At 39.9% G+C, this 18006-nt stretch overlaps 1 protein-coding gene across 1 annotated transcript in view; it reads right to left on the bottom strand.

Annotated features, from left to right (window-relative positions):
- Positions 1 to 993: 993 nt before the first annotated feature.
- The window catches only part of Cct6b (chaperonin containing TCP1 subunit 6B), a 34433-nt gene continuing 17420 nt past the window's right edge, over positions 994 to 18006 (bottom strand). The window contains exons 8-14 of the mRNA XM_005076959.4: positions 16778 to 16860; positions 15614 to 15710; positions 14780 to 14927; positions 5186 to 5319; positions 3735 to 3837; positions 1673 to 1745; positions 994 to 1168 (exon numbers count right to left, since the gene is read on the bottom strand). Of these exons, the coding sequence (XP_005077016.1) occupies positions 1096 to 1168; positions 1673 to 1745; positions 3735 to 3837; positions 5186 to 5319; positions 14780 to 14927; positions 15614 to 15710; positions 16778 to 16860 (711 nt within the window). The 3' untranslated portion in view covers positions 994 to 1095. The remainder of the gene's footprint in view (positions 1169 to 1672; positions 1746 to 3734; positions 3838 to 5185; positions 5320 to 14779; positions 14928 to 15613; positions 15711 to 16777; positions 16861 to 18006) is intronic.

Genomic DNA, 18006 nt, shown 5'->3' on the forward strand with positions numbered 1-18006 from the left:
GGACTTTTCCTGTCTCCCTCTTCTCTTCTGTCCTCTCTCTGTCTCTGTGCCTGGTTACCTCTTTTCTTTTTCCTTCCCCCTTTCTAATAAAATTTCTCACTTAAAAAATGACTAGAAGCATTGGTTACTGATTTAAAGAGATGTCAACAAACACAATCAGTGAAATAAAACAGCCTATAAAATTGTAGATTTTTCAACCAAGGCATGAGATGGTCAAAGGAACCTTATCTATAAACAAGTTCTAAGACATGTACCTGAGACATTTTAATATCTTCTCAACTTGGATCCATGCAAAAAAAATAAGGACAAGGAAGCTACTAATGGTAAGTATGACAGATTAACTGTAGAGTTTAAACAAACGACTATTGGTACTGTATGTCTACAGACCAGCTACGTTTGAAACAAAAGCAGTGTTCTCCTAGAGCCAGTGCTAATGAGCTCTGCCTTTCCAAAAGGATTGACTGCCTTGATATCTGGTCAGGGCTGTCAGAGCCAGGGCAGAGTACAAGTTGCTGAAAAGAACAGTACTATAACACCAGCACTCAGAAACTGAGGGAGAAGGATTCTAAATTCCAGTCCAAGTTACATGGCTGTACCCTGCCCATATTTTTAAAGGCTAAGCAAGCTGTAACAAACTATACACTAAATAGGTTGGGCTAGGGATTGCATATGAGAAACCTATATTATGAGTGATGCCACATTCGTAAAAGAGTGACAGCAGGAAATGACTGAAGGACTTTGGAAAGAAAAGAGAACATTTATCTTACTACATTTATGATCTCTGATAAACTGGAAGTTGACTTGTATACTCTAAAACCTGTGCCCAGAAGGTATAGGCATCATGACATTTTATTTTATGAAAACTGAAATAATATATATTATAGGGAGGGGAGTTAAGACTCAGAAAATATTACCATTATTATTCCTTTACTGGGAAAATGTATGTGTTCTTTACACTTTGATTAAGTGTTTTTGAAACAGCTGAGACCAAAAGATACACACCACATTTATTTTGTAACAGTTAAGGCCATAAGACGGTGTTGGATATGACATGCATGATATCTTGTCTTCCAGATGAGTTGATTTTGAATTCAATCAGTCTCTGAGAGAAGACATCCCAGCTCGCATAATTTCATCAACCAGGAGAATGTTGGTGGCAATCACTGTGCTAAGGATGAAATGATGAGAGCAAGTCAAACCTCTTAACGCATGCCTGTGTCTCCCCAGCAATCTTCAGCAGCATGGGGCACTTTTTCCTTTGGTTATGTTGGTGTGTGAGTTTATGAAACAAAGATATTATGAAAGAAGCACCCCTCCTTGCACTGTAATTTTGACTGCTTTGTTGACTCGGTGGAAGTCTAATTTATACCCCAGCAAAGCTGCGCTTAATTTTCACATGTCGCTGCTCCTCCCCGCTACACAGACAGTGCTGTTTCAGTACTTCCTGCCTCCCCTTCCCACTCAAGCAGTGAGGGTTAGGTGAGCTTTTCCTGTGACTTACACTGCTGCAAATACAGTACTTAGGGGACTGACCACAAGAGGACAAAAGCTGGTCTCAGTAGCAGGGAACTACAGCGTCATACACTTCACAATGTTTTCAAAACAAAATAACAGAAACGTTCAAAGTTATCAATTATATCCCTAAAGGGCTTTCTCTTCATTGCCAATTTACCATGAGTGAAGAAGATGTTTTTTCACACAATAATTATCCCAAACTCCTGCTTCTGCTGCTACCATCGGCTCCCCTGCAAAGCAAAAACAAACCACTTAATACAGTAATCTGGACATACCCTGTCAATATTGACTGGAGGATTCTAACAATATTTAATCTCTTACAGAACTACTTTTGCCAAGGTCACCAGTGACCTCTGTGCTAAGTCCTGTGGGCTATGGCCAGCCTTATCTCCTACTTGACAGCTCATCACACCTTCTGACAATTCCCTCAGCTTTCAGGCACCACACTCACCTTTCTTTTTCTCTGGTGGAACCCCCATCCAGTCCAAGACTCTTCTGTTCTCTCACTATACATATGTCTTAGTCAGGGATACTATTGCTGTGATGAACACCATGACCAAAAGGAAACTTCCAAAAGGAAAGGGTTTACTTACTAGACTTATGCTTCCACAGTGTTCATCATCAAAAGTCAGGCTAGGAACCCAAATAGGGCAGGACCCTGGAGGCAGGAGCTGATGCAGAGGCCACAGAGGGGTGCTGCTTACTGCTGTGCTCAGCCCACTTTCTTATAGAACCCAGGACCTCCAACCCAGGAATGGCACACCCATAATGGGATGGTCTCCCCCACACCCCACACCCCACACCTCCCATCAATCACTAAGAAAATGTCCTACAGGCTTGCCTACAACCTGATCTTATGGAGGCATTTTCTTAATTAAGGTTCCTTCCTCTCAGGTGACTTTAGCTTATATCACGTTGACATAAAACTATCTAGCACAACATATTTCCCAGGTGGTCTCATCCAGTTGTCTGGATTTAAACTATCGACATCCTGATAACTCTCTTACCCACAATACATATCTTTTTCTTGAGCTCAATATATTGAACCACTTTCCCCAAAAGACCATAAGTACTTCAAAACAGACTTTGCCAAAACTGTATAATTCCTCAGCTCACAACCAGCTCTATCTAGTCTTCTCCAACAGTTAGTGCAATTCTAATCTACTAGTTGCTCAGCTAACTCCTCTCCAGAGTGGAGAGTGCTCGGGGTGATCCTTTTAAACACAGACTATGTCACATCTCTGCTCAAAATTTCAATATTTCACTGCAAGGCCTAAAAAACAAAAGCCAGAGTCCTCAGACTAGCTCACATGCCCCTGCATAATCTGACCTATCGCCTCCCTTACCTCCTTCCTTCTCCATTGGCTGTTCCCTCTCCTGAGAGAGCACTTATGCCCCCCCATGGCTAACTTCTTCAGTAGACATTCTCCTGGTTTATACTGTACAAATGTTTTAATTTCCATCCCTTTCCTCCACTCCTTAATAAGCATTCATGATCATCCTTACTTTGCTCTTTTATTTTTATCAATTTTTTTTGGTTTTTACGAGACAGGGTTTCTCTGTATTGTTTTGGAGGCTATCGGTCCAGCCCGGCCTCGAACTCACAGAGATCCGCCTGCCTCTGCCTCCCGAGTGCTGGGATTAAAGGCGTGCGCCACCACCACCCGGCTTATTTTTATCAATTTTATTGTTCTTAGATGCTAAATAATTTATTTGCTAAGGTTGTTTTCTACTGCCTGTTTTCACTCACTATAAGGGAAGTTCTATTTTGCTCAATATGACTCAAAATAATAAGCACTCAATAAGTGTATCTTTTTAAACATCAGCGGGGTGGAGAGGACCAGGGACATAGATAGTTCAGTCATTGACTGTTGGATAAACCCAAGGACTGAGTCTGAGCTTGGTCTCCAGAACCCACACTTAAAAATACTTCTGTTTCAAAGCTGGTAAGATGTTTCACCAGTTAAGAGCACTTGTTACTCTTGCAGAGGACCAGGGTTTTGGGTCAGTTCCAGAGGATCTGATGCTCTCTTCTGACCTCCATAGGTACTGCATGTGCATTGTGCAAAACACATAAACACATGAAATATTTTTTGGAGTAAGCTAGATGCAATCAAGATTGATGTAACAAAATGCCCCAACCTACCACTCTCTGTTATAAGATCTGGGATCTCTAAGAACAAGCTCTTGAGCAAAGCTAATTTTCCTCAGTTTCTCACCTGTATTCAAGTCGATGCCCACAAGCTCTTTTGTTTCTGCATGTTCAGTCTGAATTTTTATCAATGTTTCCTGCAGGTCATAACCAGAATTCTGAGCAAGAACCTTCATGAAAAAACAATAAGAACTTGTGGAATGCCTTCATATATGTATTTGAAAATCAACTATAAAAGTAAGGTCCTACTCTTTAGTGGACAATACAGTGTCATCTCCTTTAGAAGAATCCCATTCCTAGTCTAAACCACATTATTGCTTTATCTACCTAGCACATTTTATACTTAACAGTTCACCTTGTGAACAGAACCCTAAGTTCTAAGGAGACTTCCCCATTCCCACGTATTTTTTAGGCAAGATCTCATGTAGTTCAGATTAGCCTCAAATTCCTTCTCCCCTTAAGTAGCAGGAAATACCTTGAGCTCCCAATCCCCCTGCTTCACCTCCCAAGTGTTGGTATAAGGCACATACTACCACAATCAGTTTTTTTCTTTCCTTATGAAAGATTTAAGATCAGTCTTGCTTCCCCTGGACTCTTGAGCCCCATGACCTCCTGTTCTTCCCAGCACTTGCTAGAGAGAAGCAGAGCATCTGCAGCACTGTGTGTACCTCAGCTTCAAAGGAGAGCCATGAGCTGCAGCACTGGATGGAGATACCTGTACTCCATACCAGCCTAATTTCCCTACTAGCAGCTGATAGAGAAAGGAGCCACTGTGTGCCAAGGCTACCAATTCACGTCAACAACATCATTACTTAATGACTTTGCTACTGCTTGGAGGAAGGAAAAATAGATATCTGATTCACAAACAACCCACAAATTATGAATAATTCTGATATAAATTATTTAAGCCTTTGCTAGAATTGTTAATAGTGATTCAATTCATGGTTACAGCATGCTGGAAACAGTTCTCTATATTTCTATGCGGCTGACAACTAACAGAAAGCAAAGAGGAAGGAAGGAAGGAAGGAAGGAAGGAAGGAAGGAAGGAAGGAAGGAAGGAAGGAAGGACAGTTCTCTGTTCTCTCACTGCTTCTCTCCTTGTCTAGAAATTCCAACAAATTCAAACTAGTAGTATTTGGGGACACTAAACATTTTGAAGTCCTTCTCTTTCCACAATTTAAAGTAATAACATGTTGGATACCACCAATGAAATAAGAATCTATACTAAAAATATCTAACAAAACTTAAGTTCCAAACTGTTCATTAGGATTGGTTAGTAATGAACTTCCTGAAGGAGCTTTAGAACACAAGGAAAATCTGACTGCTTCCTGGAGCTCCCCAGAGCACTGTAAGCTTCCGTCCCCACAGTTTCTCTGCTAAGTTTGTAAAATATTTAACACAACAGGAAATGCAAATAAGTCCATTTCCAGCTCTGCAAACTGCTGGGCAAGAAGGGCAATTTGTAATCAAAGATCTTTCAGTGTAGCAGGTTGTTATCTGGCCAGGAGACAGTTGTACCTTCGGGATAATAAGTAAAGCATCAGCAAAGGCTTGGATTCCAAGGCGAGCTCTTCCCTGCACACGGTGCTTATAGTTAACAAGAGCTTCTGCTATTGCGACTTCAACTGCTCCAGCCCCTGGAACCACACACCCTGCCAGAGGGAAATACAGAAAGATGTCAAGCAAGGAAAGGGACCGAGAAAAGCAACTAGCTACAAAGGCAAGCATGTTTAATTCTCTGGAATGTTTTCAGTATGTTTAGAATAAAATAAATTCCACAGTTCAGAAATTACTAGGTTTTCCCATAAAGCATTCTAAAATCAAATAAGTAAGCACAGTACAAAGACTGGCCACAAATAGTTTGTTTCATGTTTACCCTTTGGAAAATAAGAGTGGGATTTCTGGGGCCAGAGGGATGGTTCTCAGACCCTACATCAGGCAGCTCACAAGTACCTGTAACTCAAGTTCAGGGAATCTAACACTGTCTGTCTTGCATTAACCTGCATTAACATAATATATATAAACTCACACAGGGACACATCCACAAATAAAAAAATAAATCTTTTTTAGGTAGACATTTCTTTTACCTACATCTTATAGTTATATGGCTACATTCAAAAGTTGTTGTTTATGATTTACAGTAGCAAGTTGCTTGATACACGGCCTTAGAATAATGCAGTTCAACCTTTGATAGTCAATAACTGCTAATCCGCAAAACTAACTCTCATAATTGAAGGACAAAGAAAAACTTTCCATGAGTTGACTAGGAGTTCATGGTCACTAAGCCAGCTCTTCCAAAGATATTTAAAGGAATCCTGAGGTTTGAAAAAAAGCCACACTGAGACTGCAGGAGAGAGCAGGTGACACTAAAAGAGAAATGAAGCAAATGAAAGATAGGACTCACAAATTGCCATAAGATCAATAACTGACCAGGAATCAATGCACATCCTTCAGTAGTAACTCTGAACACCCAGTGTCTCAACTGCCCACATAGAAGACAGACTAAAAGCCTGGATTTACGACTAACCTGGACTCATAGGAGCTCACAGAGACTGAACTGACAACCAGGGAGTCTGCATGGGACTGACCTAGGCCCTTTGCATATATGTTATGGTTGTGTAGCTTGGTCTTCTTGTGGGACTCCTAGCAGTGGGAGTGGCGGCTGTCTCTGACTATTTTGCTGGCTTTTGGGATCCTACTCCTCATACTGGGTTGTCTTACCCAGCCTTAATACAAGGGGAGGTGCTTTGTCTTACTACAACTTGATATGCTACATTTTGTTGATGTCCATGGAAAGGCCTGCACTTTTCTGAATAGAAACGGAAGAGGAGTGGATACGGGGAGGTACGGGGCAGGAACTGAGAGGAGAGAGGGAGGGGGAAACTATGGTCAGGGTATAAAATAAATAAATAAACAGAGAAAAAATTTAAAAGGCCAGATTTATAACAGAATTCTCATATTTGACAAAATAAACTCCAAATCAAAATTAGTAAAAAGAGATAAAGAAAGTCACTACATTCTGACTAAAGGAGCACTCTAATCAGACAATACTACTGTTATGTATATATATATACACACATACACACTGGACACCAGCACACCCAACACTACTGGAGGTCAAGACCCAGATAACGAATACAAGAATACGAGTGACCTCAGTACCCCACTCTCATCAATAGACAGGTCATCGCAATGAATCATAAACAGGGAAACATCAAGATTCAGTGATTTTTTTTGATAGTGTTAACAATCTGGCAAGTGGAACCATCGAATGACAAGACTTCTGCATAGCAAAAGAAATAGTTAATCAAGTGACAGGGCAGCCTATAGAATAGAACAAAATCTTTGCTAGCTATATATTTGACAGAGGATTCATATCTAGAATATATAAAGAGCTCAAAAAACTAAACAAGACATTAAATAATCCAATTAGTAAATAGGCTACTGAAATGAACAGAAAATTCCAAAATGATGAAGTATAAATGACTAATAAATATATGAGAAGGGTTCAGTCTTACTATCCATCAATCCATCAGAGAAATGTAAGTTGGAACTACATTCTAGGGAGAGGAGAGTCAATTGTTAGGAAAAGGGAAGTCATTTTCTTCAATGGTATTGCAACTCATGGGTTGCACATACTCCAGTAAATAACCCTCTATTCGTGCTCATAGAGTAGTCAAATTAGATTTAATGAGTCAAAAACAAAGGATATTTTAGTAAGGGAGGGGGACTTGTTGGGGAAAAAGACTTTAACTGTAGAAAGGGCATGAGAAAAGGTAATGGGGGTAGAGAAACTGTCAAAATTAATATAATAGACATAATTTACTTTAAAACTACATTGAGGGGCTGAAGAGATGGCTCAGAGGTTAAGAGCACTGACTGCTCTTCCAGAGGTCTTGAGTTCAATTCCCAGCAACCACATGGTGGCTGACAACCATCTACAATTCAATCTAGTGTATATGTAATAAATAAATAAAATCTTTTTAAAAAACTACATTGAAGGGGCTAGGGAGATTGCTCAGCAATTAACATCACTGGTGACCCTGGTTCCAGGGAATCTGACACTCTCTTCTGGACTCCATGGACACCAGGAACATATGTGGTTCACAGACATACATGGAGGCAAAACACTCATGCACAAAAATAATAATTTGAAAAACCACATTAGGTTCCCTCTCACACCAGGAAGAATAGTAATCATTATCCATTATTCAAATACCAAATGCTAGTGAGGATACGGACAAAAGAGAATTGTATAAACTGCTATAAACTGGTAATGGAGGTCCTCAAACTATGTGATCCAGTTATATCACTCCCAGCTATGCCTGAAGAACTCCAAGTCAACACACCACAGAGATGCTTATGTATCAGTGTTTGTTACAGTGCTGTTTACAACAGCTAAGCCAAAGAACCAACCGAGATATCCAATAAGACAAGAACAGATGAAATGTGACATATATATACGATAAGAAGGTTTTAGTCACAAAGGAGGAAGGTATGTCATCTGCAGGGAAATGGGTACAGCTGTGGATATTCAAATTTTCAGTCTCAGACAAATGTTGCGGGTTTTTTTCTAATTTGTGAACTTTTTTAGGTACATAAAATTCTGTGAGTATACCCTGTCAGAGGCAGTGCAGCAGAAGACAAAAACCCAGAACTGCACCCAGCAGAGACCCACAATCAGGTAAAGATGAAGCCCCGACTTCCTCACAGGGAAAAAAATCAGAATAAACCCATTTGAAGCAGAGATGGAATTTATTAAGGAGAAAGTCTAGGGCTAGCAAGATGGCTTGGTGGGTAAGAGTGTGTGATAGCTAATCTTTATTGTCAAGCTGACACACCTGGGAGAGGGAACCTCAAGTGAAGAATTACCTGTGAGGCCTGTGAGGATGCCTGTGGAGGAATAGGATGATTTTTTACTCTTAATTGATGTGGGGATATCACAGCTAGGCAAGAGAGCCTGGGCTAGATAAGAAAAGTAGCTGCCAGGTGGTATTGACATACATCTTTAAACCCAGCACTCAGGAGGCAGAGGCAGGTGGATCTTTGTGAGTTTGAGGTCATCCTGGTCTACAGAGTGAGTTCCAGGCCACTCAGGGCTGTTACACAGAGAAACTCGGTCTGGAAAAAAGGAAAAGAAAAGCATTTGAACATGCACCTGGGAGCAAGCCAGTAAGCAGCATTCCCCCATAGTTTCTCTGCCTAATAACCTGAGTTCAATCTTCAGAACCCACACAGTGGGAGGAGAGAACCAAATCCTGAAGTTGCCCTCTGATCACCATGCATGCATGGCATGACACACATGTGTGCACACATATAATATGCATACAATATTAATTAAGTAATTAAATGGACAAATAAATAAATACAAAAATATAGTGAGGAAAGTTTAACACAGATTTCAGCATGAGGTTAATAGAAAGAGAGGTGCTTAGGGGAAGAATAAAGCACACCCAAGAGCCTAGGCATGAGCTTCTCAAGAGAGACCTGCTTAAGTGTCTTAGCAATAGTTATACACTATTTTGGTGGCTGTAAAATTATAACTCTTAATGGTTGCTTTAAAAGTCGTTTCTGGGCTGGAGAGATGGCTCAGAGGTTAAGAGCACTGGTTGCTCTTCCAGAGGTCTGAGTTCAATTCCCAGCACCCACATGGTGGCTCACAACCATCTATAATGAGATCTGGTGTCCTCTTCTGGCAGAACACTATGCATAATAAATAAAATAAACATTTAAAAAAATAAAAGTCATTTCATCTGTGCGGCGGTAGGGCACACTTTTAATCCCAGCTCTTGGGAGGCAGAGGCAGGCAGATCTCTGTGAGTTTGAGGCCAGTCGGATCTACAAAGCTACACAAAAACAAAACAAAAAAGTGTTTTCATTCTTTTTCTTTATTACATTTACTTATTTGTGGAGGGTGGGGTGCATGTATCCCAGTGTTCACTGGAGGTCAGAGGACAATGTTAGGAAGTCAGTTCTCTCCTTCCACCATGAGGATCCCGAGACTGAACTTATGTTGGCAGACTTGGCGGCCAGTGTCTTTATTACTGAGCAAGCTTGCCAGTCCCATCCCGCTCTTTATGATAAGTGAGATTATAGGGTAGCTCCAAGGATGCCTTGGGTGAGATTAAAATCTAATAAAGACAAAATCCTGAGTCACAAGGGTAGCACAAGGGGGTTAAGACATGTCTTTTATTTTAAGTGGAGAGTCTTATGAGAGTTCTAGAAAATTGCAGGTTTACAGATGAGAATGGGAAAAGGTCACCTACACTTAGGCCTCAGGCATAGTCCATTGCTATTTAAACATTCTTATTTGAATTACCACTATATAAAAGGAAGATTGTCTCTATGTAGGTAACCTTCACGGAGAAATGTTGTTAACTATCTCAACTCTCAGCTGGCGAGAAGCTTCAAGCAGAAAGAGGGAAGAAGCTCCTTTCCCTTCCCATGTCCATATAATTTTCCCTGACTTTCATCCTGTCCCACATATGACATAAAAGTGAAAGTGACATTGGCTAGAGGAACAAAGAGGACTAAATGGAAGGGGGAGGCAGAAAGGGAGATGAAGGGAAGCATGAACAATATATATTATATAGTTGTGTGAGCTGTCCTTATGTAACATAGTACCATATACAATGAATATACATAATACAGTTTTTAATTAAAAAGGAGCTCTCCAGATTTTTCTAGAGCCAATGCAAGATGTAACAGTTCTGGCTCACTGTTCCTGTTTCACCACAGCAGTTCCAATAGTGACATTCACAATGTGCCATTTAATTGAAGCAATGCACAGAGTCATGCCACCTGAACTGTACCTGATCCTATCTAATCTCAATATGTGAATGTCATTGGTAGGAACAATGACTTACTGACAGTGTATTTTTTTCTCTATGCTTTGGAGAATGATTACAATGTTACATACATGTAGAAACTAGTCTGGAATAATTTCTTTAAAGAGGGAATTAGAACCACGTAAGCAAAATTATATTTGTTTGTTTCTTTTTATTTAAAATCAATTTGAAAGTGTGACTTTTAGGACCTTTCCCAGGGTTCAGTGGATGTGAAAATGTATTAAAATGAAGTAAGGAGTAGGGCAAGTAATGTGATCAAAGAGTTTGGTATGAAATTCTTGGGACTCATTGAAGTATTTGTTTTCTATATTGGAGCAGAATCTAAACTGCTACCCAAGAAAAAAAGCTAGGTATCTTTTTATTCTATGCCAAAAGCTTGGTGTTGAAGTACATCAATTCTCGCACCTGGCTAAGAGTTTCACACCTGCTCATCATATAGCTTGGGTAGCTGTGTTGCAGTGCTGGAGATTAAACTGGGCCTTGTTCATGATAGGCCCAGACTCTACCACTCAACAATAGACCCCAGGCCTGCTTGTATAGTATCATAAGGCTTTGGACTTGTTTAAATTTACAAGCTTGCTTTAGAATTACCTATAATTATAGCAAAACAATACAAAATCAATTACTCTCAGCTCAACATTTTTATTACCATCTCCTTTCTCTGATTCATTTCATAATGTAAGTGCTGAAGGAGGTATTCATCTATAAGCTGGGTATATTCTTATATCTCATCACATTTTGAAAAAGCTCCTTCCTCAGAAGGAATACACTCAAGATAATATTTGTATGTGAGAGGTATAAAAACTAAATATGCAAATAAACACACGTACCCATGTACCTCCCATCCCATCCATCTTAAGAAAGATGTTACAGTACCTCTGAGAGCTTCCCGGAGCTCATTCCTCATGAAAGCATCACATAAAGTTGTGGGATGCTGCGGGAGAGAAATTTATAGAACTACCTACACTAGAAAAGAACCAAATCCTTAACCAGTGAGCTGAGCTTCCTCCTTCAGAAACTATAGAGGGGCAAACAACATCCAGTGTAAGTGAGGGAATGGAAATAGGAGAGATCAGAGTGGAAAATTGGGAAATAAGAACAGACAGAGCTCACACCTGTAGTCCCACACTAAGGAAGTTCAGATGGAGGTATTAGTAGGGCTTCAAGACCAGCCTGGGCTATACTTTGAGTTCCAGGCCAGCCTGGATTAGAGTGAACCCTTGTCTCAAAAAAGAAAGAAAGAGAGAGAGAGAGAGAGAGAGAGAGAGAGAGAGAGAGAGAGAGAGAGAGAGAGAGAGAGAAAGGAGGGAGGGAGGGAGGGAGGAAAGAAGGAAGGAAAGAAAGAAGGAGAAAGAAGAAGGAAGAAGAGGGAAAATGCATTCTTACAGATAGAGAAGAAGTAAGGAATGCTATAAACAAGTTTATACCATTAAAGTTGACAGCTTAGATCAGGGTTGATAAACTTGATGCGAAAGGCCAAGCAAGGGCCAGCAGGATGACTCTGGGGGTAAAAGCACCAATCACGCAAAACTGAATGTTGATCCCCAGAACCCAAGAGGAAGGAGAGAACCAACAATCTGAAAGTTGTTCTTTGACCTCTGTACATGTACCATGCATGAGCACATCCTCATTCACACACACACACACACACACACACACACACACACACGATTTTTACTTCTAGGGGTCTAGTTCAGTGGTAGAAAGCTTGCTAGAATGTTCATATCCCTAGTACTGAAAATAATTTAAGCCAGCTAACAGCTTAGGTTCTGTGGGTTCTATCATTCCCTTTATGATTCTCATCTCACTACTACAACACAAAACATCTACAGTCAATGCACACAAGGGGGTATGACTGAGTTACAATAAAATCTAGTTACTAAAAACATGCAGCAAATCATATTTCATTTACAAGCAATAGTTTGGTGCTTCCAACTTAGATAAGTGGGTTTTTTTTTAGATTAGCCACAAAACCAGACACATGGGCTAGTGGAATGGAACATAATATCTTGTAATAGACCCGCACTGGTATGGCCACTGACTTTTAGTTGTTGTTATTTTGCTTTTTTGTTTTTTTAGTTTCTCTGTGTAACAGCACAAGAGAGAGAGACAGAGAGACAGAGAGAACAGCTTTTTAAACAAATTATATTCTGGGAAAACTAGATATCCATATGTAGAAAACTAAAACTAGATCTCATCACTCACCATGTACAAAGATTAGTTCAAAATAGATCAAAGACATCAACATAAAGACCTCAAACTTTGAAACTACCAGAGGAAAATAAAACACTCTTCAACATACAGGCATTATGTCAGGCATGCTGGTTCATGTCTATAATCCTATAATCTCAAGAGGCAGAAGCAGGTAGATCTCTGTGAGTTCAGGTCTAGCCTGGCTATATAGAGAAAATCTATCTCAAAAATAAATAAATAAATAAATGGCACAGGCAAAGGCAAACTTTTCTGAATATGTTCCTCAGAGCCCAGCAAAATAGCAAGGACTGAGAAATATCATTGTGTGAAATTAAAAAGCTTCTGCACAGCTTAGAAGATGGTAAAGAATGTTAAGAATGGGAGAAAGACTTTCCTAGGTATTCCTCTGCTGGGGAATTAATATCCAGAACATATACAGTACTCCAAACCAATAAACAATCACGAAAAAGACAAATACACCATTTCCAAGTAAATACAAATGGCCAAAAAATACATGAGCATGTTCACCATCCTTATTCATTACTGTAATGCAAATTCAAACTACACCAACATTTTCACCCTCACTCCAGACAAAATGGACATCAGCAAGGGACAACAAATGCCACTGAAGTTGTGGGGGGATGAACCCTTAAACTCTGGTAATAGTATGAGCTAGTGCAGCCACTACAGAAGTCAGTGTGGAGATTCATCAAAAAACTAAAAGACATAACTACTATATGGTCCAGCCAGCAACTCCTGTCACCCAACAGTTCGCATCAGGGTTCCAGTTTCTTATGTCCTTGCCAAAGAAGGACACTTAATTGTTATTCGGCTTTTGTATTACAGCCATCCTAGAGGATGTAAATGACATCTTCTTGTGCTTTTAATTTCCACTTCTTTTTTTTTTTAAATTTAAATTTAAATTAGAAACAAGGTTGCTTCACATGTCAATTCCAGGTCCCTCTCCCTTTCCCTCCTCCCATGCCCTCCCTAATTTCCACTTCTTTTTTTTGTTTGTTTGGGTTTTTTTTTTTGTTTTGTTTTTCAAGACAGGGTTTCTCTGTATTGTTTTGGAGGCTGTCCTGGAACTTGCTCTGTAGGCCAGGCTGGTCTCGAACCCACAGAGATCCACCTGCCTCTGCCTCTCGAGTGCTAGGATTAAAGGCGTTCACCACCAACGCCCGGCAATTTGCACTTCTTAATGACTGATTTTTGAACATCTTTCCATATGTCTATTACTCTATCTTGAAGGGGTACTTTTATTGAATTACCCCCCTTAACTCCTTTTAGATGCAATCTAGCTCTAATTTAAAATGTTAACATCCCTTCCTAACCTTTCTTACAATTACACTACACCTGAGGTAAAGGAGTAAGTTCCAAGCTATAAAAACTCTCTTGTGGTTTGAAAAATAAATTCCTAAATATAAAAAGTAACAGTATAGTACTAAGTTAAGTGGTTTTCATCTCTTAGAGAGGAGCTAATTAGTAAGGTGACATACCTTGTCTTTATTCTTAACAAATAATCCCAAAGGAAAACTAGAAAATTGTCTAAAGTAAAATGAAAAAAATCAATATTTGTACCTTAAAATATTATATGTACTGTTAATATTCAGGCATCTGTGCTGGCCTGTCCTTGGGGTTCTGGCAGGATACACCCTCAGCTGCAGCCACTAAGAGCACCACCTGTGCATATTCACTATGTTCCCTTTTAAAAGGGCTCTGCCCACCTCACATCCTCTTCTCTCTCTCTCTCACCCTCTCTCTGTCCATCTGTCCTACACACACACACACACACACACACACACACACACACACACACACACACACACACACTTTCTCTCCTGTTGCTCCTGACCCCGGAGACTGGTCTCGCCTCCTCCCCTTTGCCTTTTTATGATCCCTTTCCCTAATTAAAAAAACTTCTCTGCTTGAACCCTATCACATGGTGTCTTTCTCTCGAGTGCTGCTTTTCTTAAATTACAACACATACCATAACAGATTTATTACTACTTAAAAAGCACTTACTACTCAAAAGCACGAGGCTCATATCCACCACAAACAGCTTGCTTACCATCTTCAATGGCATTTTTGACCGCCCGAAGTCCATCTCTTAAAGCATCCTTGATTTGTATGAGAGTATGCTTGTTTGGTCCTTTGACCAGCAAGGTGACAGAGAGAGGATTCACACAGTCCTCAATAAAAGTGAACTTTTCCTCACCCTAATGGGGGACAAGAGAAGACATAGCTGCAAGACTTGGGATATAGCTGAGGGATACAGGTGGTAGAGCACTTGTCCAGCATGCATGAGATCCTGACTTGGATCCCCAGTAAACACAAGTGCACTCACACGAATGCATACACACACACACACACACACACACACACACACACACACGACAAGTATAACATTTGACACATTGTATTTTTACATATAAATAATGTCATCATGAAATTCAAATCTATTTTCTATTTGAATCAATTCTTCATATAAATTTTTCTTATCAAGCATAACTGAAGATGTATTTTTAAAGTTGTTAAATTATCCCACCATTTGGAAATGTTGGGTTAGGAGGACAGTTCAAGACCATCTGGGGCTACATAACAAAAATCTTAACACTTAGGTAAATAAATTGTAAACTCTGTCCTGGCAGAGCTCAAAATTTAAAATACGAATTAAAAAGTATAAAATACCAAAAATGATTTAGGAATCATGTTATAACCGCTATTCACAGAAATGCTATTGAGTGGTGGCCCACACCTTTAATCCCAGCATTCAGGAGGCAGAGGCAGGTGGTTCTCTGAGTTCAAGGCCAGCCTGGTCTACAAAGTGAGTTCCAGGACAGCCAGGACTACACACACACAGAGAGAAACCTTGTCTAAAAAATAAAAATAAAGAAATACTCACCAATGAGTACTCAAATACAAGGCCAGCATGCCCCAAGCAATCTTCAGTAAGGTCTTCAAGTGAATTTACAGCTATTCCTCCACAAGCAAGGGTAAGCCTGGTATCACATTAGTTATGGAAATTATAAAGGTTAATTATTTCTCTTTTCTTTTTGTTTTTTTTTGGGGGGGGCATGATCTCACTTTAATTCGATCACTATGAAAGAAGAAGCTGGTGAATCCCTGTGAGTTCAAGGCCAGCCTGGTCTATATGATGAGTTCTAAGCCAGCCAGGTTTATATCTGAGACTCTTTCACAAACAAACATATACTAAATAACAAATCTTTAAATATATCTGTCCTCTCTGATGGAAATTGTGTATCTTTTGATCAGCAGCTCCCAAACTCTTCATCTTCCCTATTACTCCAGCCTCCCATAACTATCTATCATTCTCTTATCTACATCTGAAAATTCAGTGTTTTTAAATTCCACATATAAATGAGATCATACAGTATTATAGTGTTTCTAAAATCTATTTTGCGTAGGGGAGGGAGTATACATGTGTCCACGTACCTGAGGGTGCACTCACCCATGAAAGTTGGTATGGGCAGAGGATGACACCATGTTGTATTTCCTCAGTTACTCCTTTGTCTTTTTTTTTTTTTTGAGGCAGAATCTCTCACTAAACATGAAGCTCGACGTGTCAGCTAAATTAACTGACCAGCAAGTCCATAGAGCTGGGGGTACAGTCATATGTTGCTGCTGTTCCTGGCTAAAGCTGGGGGTGCAGGCATACAATGCTGCTGTTCCTGGCCTTCATATGGCTTCTGGGAAGCAGAACTCATGTTCTCATGTTGGTACAGCAAGTACTGTACACACTGAGCCATCTCCCTGGCCCAAAATCTGTGGGTTTGTTGTTGTTGTTTGGTTTTCCAAGGGTTTCTTAGTGTAGCCGTGGCTGTCCCAGAAATTGCTCTATAGACCAGGCTGAACTCAAACTCAGAGATTCTCCCTCCCTCTACCTCCCCAGTGCTGGAATTAAAGGCATGCACTACCACACTCAAAAACTGATCAAAAAGAAAAAGGATAATGTAGAAAGCTTTGAATTCAATTCCTGGCACTACAAACAAAGGATGGCAGCACCAAGAGCAACAGAAAACACTTCAGATACATAATTTGCACTTACCTTTCGAGATTTCTTCTTTTTGCCCTTCGAAGAGCTACAATGTCATGTTTTGCTAGCATTTCCAAAGAAAATGGATCGATGCCCTGTAGTCAAGTTAACACAAAAGTGTTTTTTGTTCCACACTAGACAAGTGCTATATCACTGAGCTCTACTATAAACCTTAAAAAAATTAAGCCAGTATTTCTCAAGCTTTTTTTTTTTGTCTCAGCACCAATTTGCATTCTTAAAAATCAAGAAGAATCAAGGCTGGGTAGGATGGCACACTCCTGTTATCCCAGTACTCAGGAGGTTAGACCAAGGAAGATCTAAAGTTCCAGGCCAATACAGACTACATAGCAAGTTCCTTGTCAGCCTAAGCTATACAGTAAATTGTATCTGTATCGTTATAAAAACGGACCAGAGAGAAGGGCCAGTGGTTAAGAACACAAGCTGCTCTTTCAGAAGTTCTCAGTTCAGTTCCTAGCACCCATGTGCCGTGGCTCACAACAGCCTGCAACTCCAGTTTCAGACACACTCTCCTAAAACATAAAGAAGAAGGAAAACATTTTAAAGAGTTTTAAAAATGGTTATATTTAAGTAGGTTATTTACTCACGCATGACTTTGTAAAATCATATGATTTTAGTCATTTAGAAAGTACTGGTTCACTGAGTTGGGCTCAAGTGTTACTACTGGCAGCACACTCTGTGAGGTATCTTCCTTGGAGTGTTACATTTTATTTTTCAGGAATAAAAATTCACTGAACATCCAAATCTAGATAACCATAGTCAATCTGCTGGACCTTCTTTCAACTAAAAATGACTTTCCATGGAAAAGTAGCTAGTTTAACTCAAAATCCAATTACACATAGGCTTCCTTCAAGACAACCATCATGTTTTGCCACAAAGAAGTGCTCTATGTATATTTTATATTTTATCACACAAAATTATGAAGGATGAATACTTAAGATTGATATTTAATAAAATCAATACAGTTAACATTTCAAGACATTCTTTTCTAAAAGAAAAAATTGTGTATATGGTATATCTGCATGTGGGTATGTGCCCTGAGTGCAGGTGTGTGGAGGCCTGAAGGCCAGAGATCCCCTGGAGCCGCCACCTTTCCAGACCCATCATCGTGACACTCTGGAACGAAGTGACTTTTCCCCTGGTGGTGTGGCAGTAAAAATGTGATGGTGGGCACAGTTTGGTGCTGCTCTCATAATACACAGGAAGAAGCCAGCAGCTTTGCC

This window comes from Mesocricetus auratus, unplaced genomic scaffold (genome assembly GCF_017639785.1).
Source record: "Mesocricetus auratus isolate SY011 unplaced genomic scaffold, BCM_Maur_2.0 Super-Scaffold_100007, whole genome shotgun sequence".
Lineage (NCBI taxonomy): Eukaryota > Metazoa > Chordata > Mammalia > Rodentia > Cricetidae > Mesocricetus > Mesocricetus auratus.